The sequence below is a fragment of the Trichosurus vulpecula genome, chromosome 3 (assembly GCF_011100635.1).
Source record: "Trichosurus vulpecula isolate mTriVul1 chromosome 3, mTriVul1.pri, whole genome shotgun sequence".
In the NCBI taxonomy this organism is placed as follows: Eukaryota; Metazoa; Chordata; class Mammalia; order Diprotodontia; family Phalangeridae; genus Trichosurus; species Trichosurus vulpecula.
The window spans coordinates 266602459-266615955 of NC_050575.1; the positions used below are offsets into that span (position 1 = coordinate 266602459).

General features: G+C 36.8%; 1 protein-coding gene across 1 annotated transcript in view; it reads left to right on the plus strand.

Moving 5' to 3' along the window:
• Positions 1 to 1322: 1322 nt before the first annotated feature.
• Positions 1323 to 13497, plus strand: part of LOC118843989 (SLX4 interacting protein) — a 229372-nt gene continuing 217197 nt past the window's right edge. Inside the window, 1 exon segment of the mRNA XM_036751801.1 lies at positions 1323 to 1380. Coding sequence (XP_036607696.1) covers positions 1354 to 1380 — 27 coding nt within the window. The 5' untranslated portion in view covers positions 1323 to 1353.

Genomic DNA, 13497 nt, shown 5'->3' on the forward strand with positions numbered 1-13497 from the left:
GGGAACATTGAAAGCTTGTAGATGTCCTGAGATCCAGAAATAACACAATATCCTTGTGTCAATCTTAGCTGGTTAAAACAAATACAATAATTTTTTTAAAAAATAGAATAATTTTAAAAAAAACCTGTTTTCTAAAGTCTTAACCAAAGATGGAGTTTGAACACATATTTCATTGCATTTTTTATTTTCCAAGTAAGAAATAGTTTTTACATAATACAAAGCAGGTCCTAAATAATATGTTATTTGTTATTTATAATTATGGGATGCCACTAAGAATTCTGCTTTGTTAATGCTCATATTGCTAGATTAATACATTTTAAGATGCTAGGGCCTAGAAACAGAGATTATGCAATGTGTAAGGAAGTTTCTCAAAGCCACTTTACAACCCATACCTGATGAGCAAGAAAGAATATAGTCTTTAGCTTATTTAGTGATCTTTGCTACACCTCTCTTTTCTACCTGTTTGTCCATAAGTTGAATTGCAAAAATTATAAATTTTATGTTATATAATATATGATATATGATATGATACATATCATGATATATATTATAGCACAAATATTTATAAATGTCTTTATTAATATCTTGTTTTAAATATTTTTATTAAATCCAGTTAATATTTACTGAGTTCCAATTATTTTAATTTTTACTAAAGTATAGTATTTTCACATAAAGACATGAGTCAGTAACTAATTTTTAATTGCTTAGTAGTTTATAACAATTTAACTTTTTTTTCTATATAATACTGTAATGTTAATGTGGGGGGTGTAAGATCCTCCCCACCCTTTAACAGTCCTCATGTGGAGCCCATTAAGGGAAGCTTGCTTATAGGAAGGCTTGCACACCTTTTGTTAATAAGCTAATTAGGCAGCGAGTCAGGTTATGATGCCTTCTGGCTCTGAGCCTTTTAGCTGAAAGAATATATATTGTGATAGGTGAGCTTTTGCTTTGGGGGTTTGCTTATAAGAAAGATGTGATTCCCTGGTCGAGACTCTGAGTGCTCCTCAGAGGTAAAGGCTCCCTCGATTCAGTGGTGGATGTAAAGCTTTGATTCAGGCAGTAGAGCCCTGTCTATTGGTCTTTATTTCTCTTTTCTGTATTTCCTGTGTTTGTATTTTATATGATTAAAACAGAAAGATTGTTGATCCCTGGAACAGTTATCTTTCCTTAGTAAAGCAGATGAAAGAACCTGCACTAGCAGCCATCCTGGGTATGCCAGTGTGGTTGCCATTTCAAATACCAAAGTAAATTTGGAAGAGATTCTAGGCTACCTGAACCTTATATTAAGTAGCATTTATTAAATATCCATATATTTTGTGTTTTTAGATTTGAATCATAGTTGAATCAATACTGATGGGGTCTAAGAAGCTTGTTATTAAGGTAAGTAACACAATCTTCTGTACAGTGGATATTTACTTACTAATGTTACCAAATTCTGTGTCAGTTAAAAAATCAAAGTATGCCTTGTTTCCAATCTTTAAATCTGTGAATACTCTGAAAACTTGAGGACTTTTTACTTTAAGTGCCTATTATATATGATTTCTGACCAGGCTAGATAATTAGTTAACTTAAAAGACCAACTTGTTTCCTTTTAGCTAAATATGAGATGTTACCACAAAATTCTCTCTTCTTTTCTAATTGGCTCTTGGGCCTCTTCCTTCTACCTTCTGACTTCCTCCTATCTCTTTACTGGTTGGTGTTGGGAACATCTGAGGCTTAAGAAAGTAGTGGTTCCTTTGGGCTCTTTAAAAAAATTTTCAATGGTTTCCTGCCCTGAGAAGAGACAGTAGAACAGTGAAACTGGACCCCCTCTGCGTACCTTGACTTTTTTCTCTTGCTGAAGCAAAAGCAATGGCAGAAAAATTTGATGAAGCTAATTTCCATTCCCTAATTCCATATGAAATGAAAAAGATGAAATTCAAAATTTAAACTGTTTCCCAGTTAGGTAGGTAGGAACATATGCAGATCTTCCATCAGTATGAAAGTGCGCCTCTTGGACTGAATGGATTGAATTTCAAACTCAATGTCTTCAAGACATCTCAAACTCAACATGTCCAAAACTGAAATCATTATCAGTATTCCCCAAACTTTCCCCCTTTCCAAACTTCCTTATTTCTTTCAAAGATAAACCTTCTAGTAGTCTCTCAGATTCATAATCTCCAAGCTGTCCTGAACTTATCCTCTCTGACTCCACGTAGCCAACCGTTTGCCAGATCTTGCTGTTTTCACTCGTACAACCTCCCCCACATCTGACCTTTTCTCTCTGTACTCACCACAGCTACTACCTTAGTTCAGGCCCTTATCCCCTCCTCTATGGATCATTGCAACAACTTCCTAATTGGTCTTCCTGACCCAAGTCTCTTCCCCACCCCAGCCGTTCTACACAGTACTGCCAAAGTAATTTTCCTTAAGAGCACATCTGAACATGTGTCCCCTACTCCATCAACTCCCATGACTTCCTGTTGTTTTTAGGATTTTAGGATAAAATTTCAACTTTTCTCTTGAATGTACTTCACAACCTGGCCCCAATCTATCTTTCCAATTTTGTTGGATATGACTTCACCTTCCATACTTTGCATCCCAACTAAACTGGCCTATTTTCTATTCTTCACACATGACAGTCATCTTCCATTTCTGCTTTTTCATTAGCCTTCCCACATACCTGGATGCCTTCCATTCAGCAGAAGAGTCCCTCTTTTCTTTTAAGGTGATGCTTAACCACCATCTTCTGCATGAAGCTTTTCCTGATTCCTGTTGATTGCTGGTGTCCCCCCTTTCAAACTACAATATATTCAAATACTTTGTATGTATCTGTATTTTTCACTTTGCAGTTATGCTTTATGTATATATATGCATATGTATATGAACATACACACAGACACACATTCTCTGCTCCATTAGAATGTAAGTTTATTGCAAAGAGAGATTACCAGTCTTGTAGGGTACTCACCCTTGAAGAGAAGGCTGTTGCCTACAAATAAGTACACACTCTCTTATCAGTGTGATAATCTGTATTAAATGTTTTGAAATTTGTATACCAATGACTCTACTTCTCTTCATAACTTCTTACATTAAAAATATTTACTGTTATTTCTAATAAAACGTTATCTATCTCTATTTCTCAGTCCTTTTGTTGGTTTCTACATCTCATTTCTTGGATTAGTTAATTATTCAAGTTCTGGTTGATTGAAATAACACTATGTTGAAAATATCTATTCCAAAAATTAATCCTCTTGACTAGAAGGTTTCCTTTTTTCCTTCTTTCCATTGTGGGTGGGAAAATTTATTTAATTAAGACTTGATTAATTAAAATATATTCTTTATTGTCCAGGCTTTGTAAGCCCAGGAATATTGTAGATACTGACTTTGGGACAGGCTGAGCTATATTTAAAAAACTAATCTGGCTGGCCAAATTTCTCTGGAATGTGGGTCGGGCTGTGTGTTCTTCTGCAGGAGGAGAGAACTAATAGTAATGATTCCTTTATTCCATCTTTCCACCCCCACTAATCTACTGTCTTTATATTTGACCTCAGCAGAGTCTCATATTTTATTTGTTGTGGACATTTTTGTTCCCTTTAAAATTTCTGTAGTCTTCTTTTTGCTTTTTTCACGCCTTTCTACTCATTCCCTCTACACTGTTCTCGTATCAGTGGGATACTGTCATGTTCTTCCCTGGATTTGTTCATTTAATGTCCATTTTTCTTTTGGCATTTCTTTTTTTTTTAATGAGATTTCAAGGCTAGAGAGAGTTTGTTAACAAGTGTCCAGTTTACCAGTGATAACTCTAGTTAAATTTTCTAATTAAAGTTTCTAGGTAAATTGTCTGAGTATAGGGTGTCCCGTAAGTCATACTGCAGTTTTAAGCTATTAAAATTTCTGTATTGCCAGGACTGTTCTATAATATAAACAAACTATTATGGAGGAGACATGGAGTAAAGGATATCATCAAAGAAATGTATGAGCAAAAAAAAATTGTCCGTTCACATGATGAATGTGAAGCATTGCAGGTCTCTGAGGTCACCAGTTATCTCTGTTGCTAAATCCGGTGGCCCTTTCTCAGTCATTACCCTTCTTGACCTCTCTGTGGTGGTAACACTGTTGACCCACCTTTTTGGCTACTGTCTCCTCCTTGGGTTTCGTGACCCAGTTTTGCTGTGACACTTTTCCAGTTTATCTCTGTCTCAGTCTCCTTAGCAAGGTCATCATTCATTTTCAAGCACTTATTTGTCAACATACCTAGGGGTTTGTCTTAGGTCCCCTTCTGTAATCCCATTAACTGCAGTGTATTCAACTATGATGTTTATGCAGATCACTCTAAAATCTATATACTGTATCTGGCCCATATCTCTCTCCTTAGTTCCAGCCCCATATCTCCAGTTTGTTGCTGAACATTTCCACTTGGATGTCCCCATGGCAATCTCAAACTCCACATGTCCAAAACAACTGAGTATATTTTCCCCTAAACCCACTCTTTTTTTTTATTATTTGTCATTTCTGTTGAAGGAACCTCCACCCTTCTGGTTAACCAGGTTTACAACCTAGAGATTATTCTTAACTTTTCATTCGGATTCACCCTCGATCAATTGCCACATATTACTGATCCTCCTATCTCAACATCTCTTGAAATCTGTCCCTTTCTTTCCATCCACACAGCTTCCCTCTCCCTTGCTCCCCATTTTAAGCTGTAAGAACCTTTGCTAGCTCTGTGGTGGCATAATGATTTAAAATTACAGCAAGCAGAAAAATCAGGAGTGCTTGTTATTTTTTTTACTTACTTGCTCATTGACCTTCATCGGTTACTTAAATTGACTTTGTTAGATTTTTGTTCACTTGCAAAGTGGAGCATAGTATTTACTTCTTGCTCAACAGAACTAATCTGAGAACTAATCAATTAACGTTTGTGAAATTTATAGGAAATCTCGGAATATTAAGATGCCCTGTAAAGTGAATATTATCTTGTTATTGTCATCTGACTGGAAAGTATCTCCATGTAAGAAATGTCTTGTTTATATTGAACTGAACTACACCAGTGGAATGATTAACAAATTAGAGTGTCATACTTGTACTGTGATCTGCTAGGTTTTGATCATTAATAATACATATGATCTGTGAGTGGCACTATCCTTTGGTTTCTTGACCTCTTAGTGCTTTCTCATTTCTACATTTGCTCCCAATTGTTTCATTTTTTCATTGTTTTCATTTTTTTTTTGTTTCTGTAACCTGAGTGCCTGGCATAAATTAAAAAATGATTGATTGATGAGTAAGAAGCAATCATGGTTTGAAGGAATTAGGCAGAGGTAGGGGTTACTGTAGGACTAGTACTGTTATCAAAGCGGGAATGGGATGTTGCTTTAAGGTTTTTAGCAGCTATCTGTTTATTTTACATGTCGCTCGACTTCCCAATACTGGAAATTCTGTGTTGCCCTTGGATTGGAACTTCTGTTCCAAGTAGCCTACCACCATCTTTCCAAAGGAAGAACCCATTTTTCAGTTCTCTTTTTTTTCTTCCTATGCCCTTACATTAGAGACAAACTTACCTGGACACACTATATACTTTATTCAGAAAACTCATTTTTTTTTCATTTTGCATGTGTATGATTACTAAATGCACATCTCCAGCTTTGACCTGGCACTTCCACAGTCTTTTCTCTATACAGGACATCTTCACTTTTATGTTCCTTTGAAATACCAAACTTGACACATCAGAAGGGAAATTCATCTTTAGATTCTCCTAAAATGACACTTCTCAGCTTTCCTATTTAGCATTAGTGACTCTACTACCCTCTCTGAATATCAAGCTCACACACTTTGATTATTCCTTCTTTTTTCTTGTCTATATCCAACAAATATTTGTTTATTATTCCTTCACATAATTTCATGTATTTATGGCATTCACCACCCCTCTCAAGTGGTGAGCCACATTCTATTCACTTCTGTTTATCGTCTTTAAACTTAGATTACTACTACTTCTGATAAGATTTACACAAAATTCTATATTTCTTTATATTTTACAAAGATATATTCCCTCAATTTCCATTCCCATAGATGGTGATGTCTTCTGCATGCTTGTGTGTGCAGAACAACAAGAATTTGAGTACTGCAGCACAGGCACTGTGCTAGATACTAGGGATACAAACAAAAATGGGAACCCCTGCTCATCAGGAGCTTACAGTCTGTCAAAGGAGACACATTTATGTAAGTTTATGTAATTTATATAAGTATATCCAAACCAAATATAAAGTAATTTGGGGCTGGAGGCACTAGCAGCTTGGGACAATAAAGAAAGGCTTCATGTAGGAGATGGCACTCAAGCTGACCTGTGAAGGAAAGTAGGGATTCTGAAAGGCAGAGATGAACAAAATGCGTTCCAGGAATATCACCTTACTGTGCAAAGGCAGAGCCAGACATAATTGGGGAATTGAGGTGGGGCGGGCAGGTGTATGTGGGGTGTGTGTGTGTGTGTGTGTGTGTGAGTGTGTGTGAGAGAGAGAGAGAGAGAGAGAGAGAGAGATAACAAGAGAACAATTTGGCTACCTCATGGGGTGTGTAAAAGAGTCTATCTCCCTAGCTACACTGGCTTCCCTCAGTTCCTACTTTCTGTAAGAAGTCTTTCTTAGTCCTTAATCTGAGGATTAATCTGCCTCCCTTCTGAGACCACCCCTAATTTTTATATATACATACACACATGTAAAACCTTATACATTCTTGTTTATATATTATCTCCCCCGTTAGACAATTAGCTCTTTAAGAGCAGGGACTGTTTTTTGCCTTTCATCCATTTAGTTTTTCCATTATGGGTTGTGTGAACAATCTCAGTGAGGATACAAAGTAATATTCTGAGCTTTTATAACCCAGTACTATATAAATTAAAAAATATTAGAATCAAGTACAGATTCTTAAGTTTGAAATTTAAAGCCCTTTAAAATCTGGCTCCAATTCACTTATTTGGCCTTATCATAGTCAATCAGCATTTATGGATGAAAAATGCTTAAGACTTATATACTGTAATCAGTGAGGTCATGGATTCATAGATGTGTTAAAAGTACTAGCCATCTCCACCTGGTAGTCTAGAACAGATGGGTCAAACACATGGCCAAAGGGCTACATGTGGCCTACAACAATCCTGGAATTGCCCAAACCAGAGTGAAATATAATTGGGAAAGATTTTGGGGAGAATATGAATAAGAATCCTACAAATCAATATGGCATAGTGATAAGATCACAGGTCTATTAAATTATAAAATTCATTCTCTTTTCTCTTCTCTTTTTCTCAAGCTCTTTGAAGGAGAGAACATGTTTTCTAATTCACTTAGTCTAAGAATTGTCCTCAGTGTGAGATAGGTAGGTACTCAGTACTCATTTCATAGACTATGGAAAGAGTGAAGCTTAGTCTCTCATCTCATTGCTGGTAGAAAACATAGAAATGTCTCCTTTGACACAGAGGTTCTACTGCTGAGCCTATACTCCAAAGCACAAAGAAAGTGCAAAAAGACCATTAAGTAAAAAAAAAAATTTCTACAGCAGCTCTTTTTGTAGTGGCAAAGAACTAGAAAGTAAGATGGCACCCATCAGTTGGGGAAGAATAACAACCACAACAATAATAATAGCAGCTAGTATTCATAGAGAGCTTTAAAGTTGTTTATAAAAACCTCATTTTATCCTTACAACCCTGAGATGTAGGCACTGTAATTATCCCCATTTTACAGTTGAGGAAACTGAGGCAGGCAAAGATTTAAATCACTTGCCTGGAGTCAGATGGCTAGTAAGTGTTTGAGGCTGGATTGGTATAGTAGTAAGGCAAGATTCGTGACCCCTAGGATGACCATGAACATGCCTGAATGGTTCGGGAATTGCAAAATATAAGAAATTCTCTAGGTAGAAGGCAGAGGAATTATAACATTTATTTAGACACGAGAGAATCCAATCCCAGGACCAGTAATTCCAATTCCATATAGTAGCAATAATATCCCAAAACCAGTAAGCCCACCACAATGTAGCAACAAGGAAATTATAACAAAGTATTATAGCAAGGAGCCAAGCCATCCTGCAACTTTCTCATCCGTCGTTCCCCCCCGCCCCACCAGGGCCTTCCTGTAAACAATCACTCAGAAATCCTAACTGTCTGCTCAGCACTCTCTCCTGAAGCTCCTCTGGCTCCGAGTTCCTTGATCTCTGCAACTCTCTCTTGTTCTGCACTCTCTGCTCTGCAATCTCTCTCGAGGCTGGCTCTCCCTCAGTGTCTGCTGCCTCAGTGCCCTCTCAATGTCTGCTTCTGAATCCTGCTGCTCCCAGTTCTGCTGCTTTCAGTTCTGGGCTCTCTTTTTATACGGTCGTAGCCAACATCTGATTGACTGGAACTCTGCATATACCGTTGGCTCTGGTCTTAGCAACTCCCCTTAGGGCTCTGAGGGCTTCATACCCACATCAGCTTAACTAGCAAAAGGGTGTGGGCCTGGGGCCTCACATCTAGTTAGTGAAAGGTTGTGGGCCTGCCTCTATCAGGCCTCTCTTTATTGGCCCCACCTGAGACCTATTCAATGGGCAGGAAAGATCTTTCACTGACTGATTGGCCTTACAATTGGAACTTGGTTCTTCCTGACTCCAGGTCAAACACTCTTATCAACTGTGCCACCTGTCTCATAAGTTATGGCAGATGAATATATTGAAATTCTTTTGCACTATTAATAAATTACAAAAGATAGTTTCAGACAATAATTGGTAAGATGTCTATGTGCATACACATAAATATATTGACATAAACAGAAATGAACAGAACCCAATTATATGTATTGGTACATGTACCTATGTATATAGAACCTATTTGTACAATAACAACATTGTAAAGAAAACAAAGAATAAAGACCTAAGCACTATGTTCAAGACGATGATTCCAGGGGACTGATGAAGAAATATACTTTCCACATTCTGCCTGTGAGATGATGAGCTCATGGTACAGAATGAGACATCATACATGTATTTGGGGGTATATGCCATTATGAAATTTGTTTTGCTGGACTATACATATTTGATTCACAGGTTTTGTTTTCCTTTCACTTTTTGGGGGGAGGGATAAGGCAGAAAAGGAGTTGCTGGGGAAAGGAATGATAACAATAGAGTTCCCAACATGAACATAAAGGGAGAAAAGCAAGAAAAAAGGTCATTGTTGGAGTATTTTTTTTTAATGCACAGAAGAAAATGGAAAATCTATAAGAAATCCAGACATTACGTGGTTGAAAACAACACCTTATATTCTTGGAAGGAGAAACAAGCTCTGTGAGGTGCAAATTGTCAGCTGCGTATGCGATACTCTTTTTCTCTTCTGCTTTGTACGTGAAAATATACATATTATTTGGTGCCCAGTTCAGAATTTAAAAATAGGAAAAAAAGAACAACAAAGACTAGAAGTTGCTAATATGATTTTTTCCCCAGAAGTTCAATAATTTTTTCAGGTTAATAATTTTAATTGGTAGGGTTAAGAAATTCCACTTGAATCCTTACAATATAGTGTTTTGGAGTAATTTAATTTTTCTCTATTTTCCAGCAGAACTTGAAACTTCTGCTTTGATTATTTGCCTATTGAGTTTTTTTTGTTTGTTTCAGTTATTTGGTCCAGACCCATGATTTCATCAGAGTAGGGAATTAGGAGAAAACTCCCTTAACCCATGCAGATTGACACTCTACCTGCGACTTAAAGTCTTCAAGTTTTGATTGAAGAAGCAGAAGGTTAAGTGACTTTCCTCGAATCACTCGATGTGACAGAGGCAGATCTGGAACCCAGTGCTTCTTGACTCTGAAGCTCAATGGCTGCTTCTTAGTGATCTCAGTTACTAAGTAACACTATAAAATTCCTAAAAGATATTTCCCTACTTTATAAGAATATAAAAGTTAGTTAGCTTCTTTCTGTTTGGCAGTAGTTTAACAATTTCAGTAGAGGGCATCGTTGTCCTAGTTATACAGAATACCTTTCATTTCTTTGTCATATAGTCAGATCAAAGAATAGTGAAGCAAGTTCTCTTTACAGTGTTCCATTCATGGTAGCATTATCAAACACTAAATGCCTTTGCTAAATTGCCTGCTGGCCACTTTTTCTGTTGTATACATAAATATTTCTAATAGCAACCCTTGAAGTGCATTTATATTGTTTTTGTGGTATAGTATTCTTTAGTATGATGTCACATTTCCCCAAAAAGAATAAATAAAAATCCCATAATCATTATATAAACACATCAAGTGGTCTATTGAACATTTACTATAAAATAACACTTCATTTAAATTGGTATCAAGATTTGTAGATAATTTTGATGGCATATTACAGATATTTGAGAAGTTTGATAGCTGCTTTCTGATTTGTCTTGCCTTCAAAGTACAGTATAATTGAAGAAACACTTTAATTCAATAAACATTTACTAAAGGAGAAGGGAGTAAGCACTTACTATTTGCCAGGCACTGTGCTAAGGTACTTTACTGTTATTATCTCATTTGATCCTCGCAACAACCCTGAGAGGTAACTACTACGTCCATTTTATAGTTGAGGAAATTGAGGCAGATAACAGTTAAGTGACGTGTCCCAAAGCCTCACAGCTAATAAGTGTCGGAGATTTAGGTCTTCCTGACTTCAGGCCTTGTACTCTATCTACTGTGATACTTAGCTGCTGTGTGGGTGTGCCCGTGCCCGCATATGTGTGCAGCAAGAAGAGGACGGAAGAAAGGCCAGAAGAAAATGACAATAAGCAGTACAACTTTGAAAGTTACAGGTTAAATTTGTTATGTACTTAAAAGGAAAAGCAAGTTAAATATAATAAATTGGCATTTCTGTGTACAGTTCTCTTTTTCCATTCACTTTGTATGTAAAAATGCCCTTTTATTTGGTGCTTCTTAAGTTCAGAATAAAAAAGAGAGACAGAGCATTAGCCACTCTATAAATTCAGGTTGCCAAGATCCAGTGAACTACAGTACCACAGTACTGAAAGAATGGACAGATGGAAGCAGTGAACCTCTTTTAGTGATCTCCATATACTTGTAGAAAATAGGGAAGGTGCCTCAGGATTAGAAAAGAGCGAATGTCTTACTGCTGAAAAGGTCAGTAAACTTGACTTCCAATTCCTGACAGAATGATAGAACAATTAGTAAAGAGATGGAGAGTGAACATCTAGAACAGCCGCTGATGCTTAAAGAGAGGCATCGTGGCTTCATTAAGAACGGGTCCTAACAGATAACCACACTTACTTTTTTGGTAGAATTACTAGACTGATAGACCACTCACGACTACACCAACTATTAAGGGCAGCTAGTATGCCCCTACAATCTATCTCCTTACTTGTCTTGGGTATAAATTCTCTTGTAGCCATTTTGTTCTTTTCTCTGTTCTATTCTAAATACTATTCTCCTTTTCAGAGAAACAGAAAAGTCAGGGGACTAGTTCTCCATAATTCACATCTATCTTCTTTGACAACTATTATATTAGAATTTTTCTTCTTTTTGTCTTCAAATTTTCATTCTTGATAGCTTCTCATCACTCTCAAACTGATTTTTCTATTGAACTTTTGGACATAGAATCCTACTCTCCCCATATCTAGAGTACACATCTATGCCCAGCTTTCCTTGCCTCTGTCATAAAATTTAAGATGAGAGTGATCACTTTCCTCCAATATTCCCTTATCCACTCCAGCAGAGTTCTGCCTTATTAATGAGAATCAGATTTCTCTACCTTTTGAAGGATGTCATTATTATTAAGTGAAATCATGAAATGACTAGCAACCTGTGTTTTTAGCAGTGAGAAAAAGCCCTAGCATAAATCTGGGTATATGAAGTTCTTCATCACTATTTCATACTTCCATGACAGGCTTATGATATATTAAATTTTAAAACATGAACAAAAGTTAACAATATATGAGATAAAAACAGTTGGATACTGTAATATAAGAAATGTCATAGTGCATGATTAATTGTCAGATGATTGCTGTAGACAAGTGTTACTGGAGTTCAGAAGAGGAAGAAGACAGTGGTCTAGGAAGTTTTTATGGAGTAAGGATATGAACTTATTCTTTAATGATCAGTAGGAGAGGTAGAATGAATGGGGAGGGGATTGGGAGCCTGGGAAGATAAATCACGGAACTTGGACTTTGTAGAATTTAAGGGTTGGGGAGTTACTCATTGAAAGGTTAATTTCCTTACACTTGCGTTTTTAATTATTTGTGCAACTTTTGGCAAATCACTTAGCATTACTGGCCCTCAGTGTCCTTATCTGTAAAATGAGCATTTTGGATTAGATGAACTTGAAAATCAAAAGTTCCATGAGAAGATGATCTCTACAACTTATTATGAAGTTAGGTTTGGGGCGATGGGGAAGAGGAAATAGAGTAGGCTATAAATAAGTTTATAGATATCAGCTTATGTGTACAGAAAACATGGAGTTTTATACTACTAGAACAAATACTCAATTAAATATGGTATAATACAGATTTGAACATTATGATACAAAATTATAATACTGTTCTTTATCTGACATGGTTTTTTTCTAAGCTTGACAATAGATGAGCTATCAGGTGATCTTTTTTTAAAATTATATTTATTTGCTTTGTTAAATATTTCCCAATTACACATAAAAGAATTTTAACAATCTCTTTTTAAATTTTGAGTTCCAAATTCTCTGTCTCCTTGCCCTTCTCCTCTCCTTGAAAAGACAAGTACTTTGATTTCAGTTATACATGTGGAGTCATGCAAAACACATTTCCATATTAGCCATATTGCAAAAAAAAACAAGCAAAATAAAACAATAAAAATAAAGAAAGTTAAAAGTATGCCTCAATCAGCATTCAGAATTCATCAGTTTTCTCTCTGGAGCTGAATAGCATTTTTTGTTACAGGTACTTTGGGATTGTCTTACGTGATTTATATGGATTAGAGTAGCTAAGCTGACCGTCCTTACAATATTGCTGTTACTAAAAAGTGAAGCTAAGATGGCATAGTAGAAGCAGGAACTCACCTGAACTCTCCCACATTCTCCTCCAAATAATGCCTCAAATAGAATTCTGGAGTGGCAGTGCCAACAAAAGGTCAGAAGGGAAACAGGTTTCTAGCCCTTGGCAACTTAAAGGTCCAGGAAAAGGCTGTGTCACTGGGGTAGTGGTTGGGCCCATCTGTGGCAACACCAGCAGCAAGCCTTGGAGGAAGCTAAAACAGTGGTGACAGCGGTAGCTTTGGGAGCTCTCAGTCCACAGTCTGTAAGGGATAGTGGGGGTGGGTCATAGAACTGATCAGAAAGACATTGTAGGGGACTCTTTTTTGGCACTGGGTTCAGGACCCTGTCACATTGCCCAAATGTAGTTCTGGGTTGCAGTTCAAGGGTGAAGAGGAGTGGAAAAAGAGGAGTGCTGGTCATAGTTCCAGGACAGAGAAGAGTGCATGTCATCACTCAAAGGGAGCCAGATGCCCTGGTCTTAGTTCCAAGGCAGAAAGGAACACTAGCACCTGTGACTAGAAGCTAGCAGGAGACCT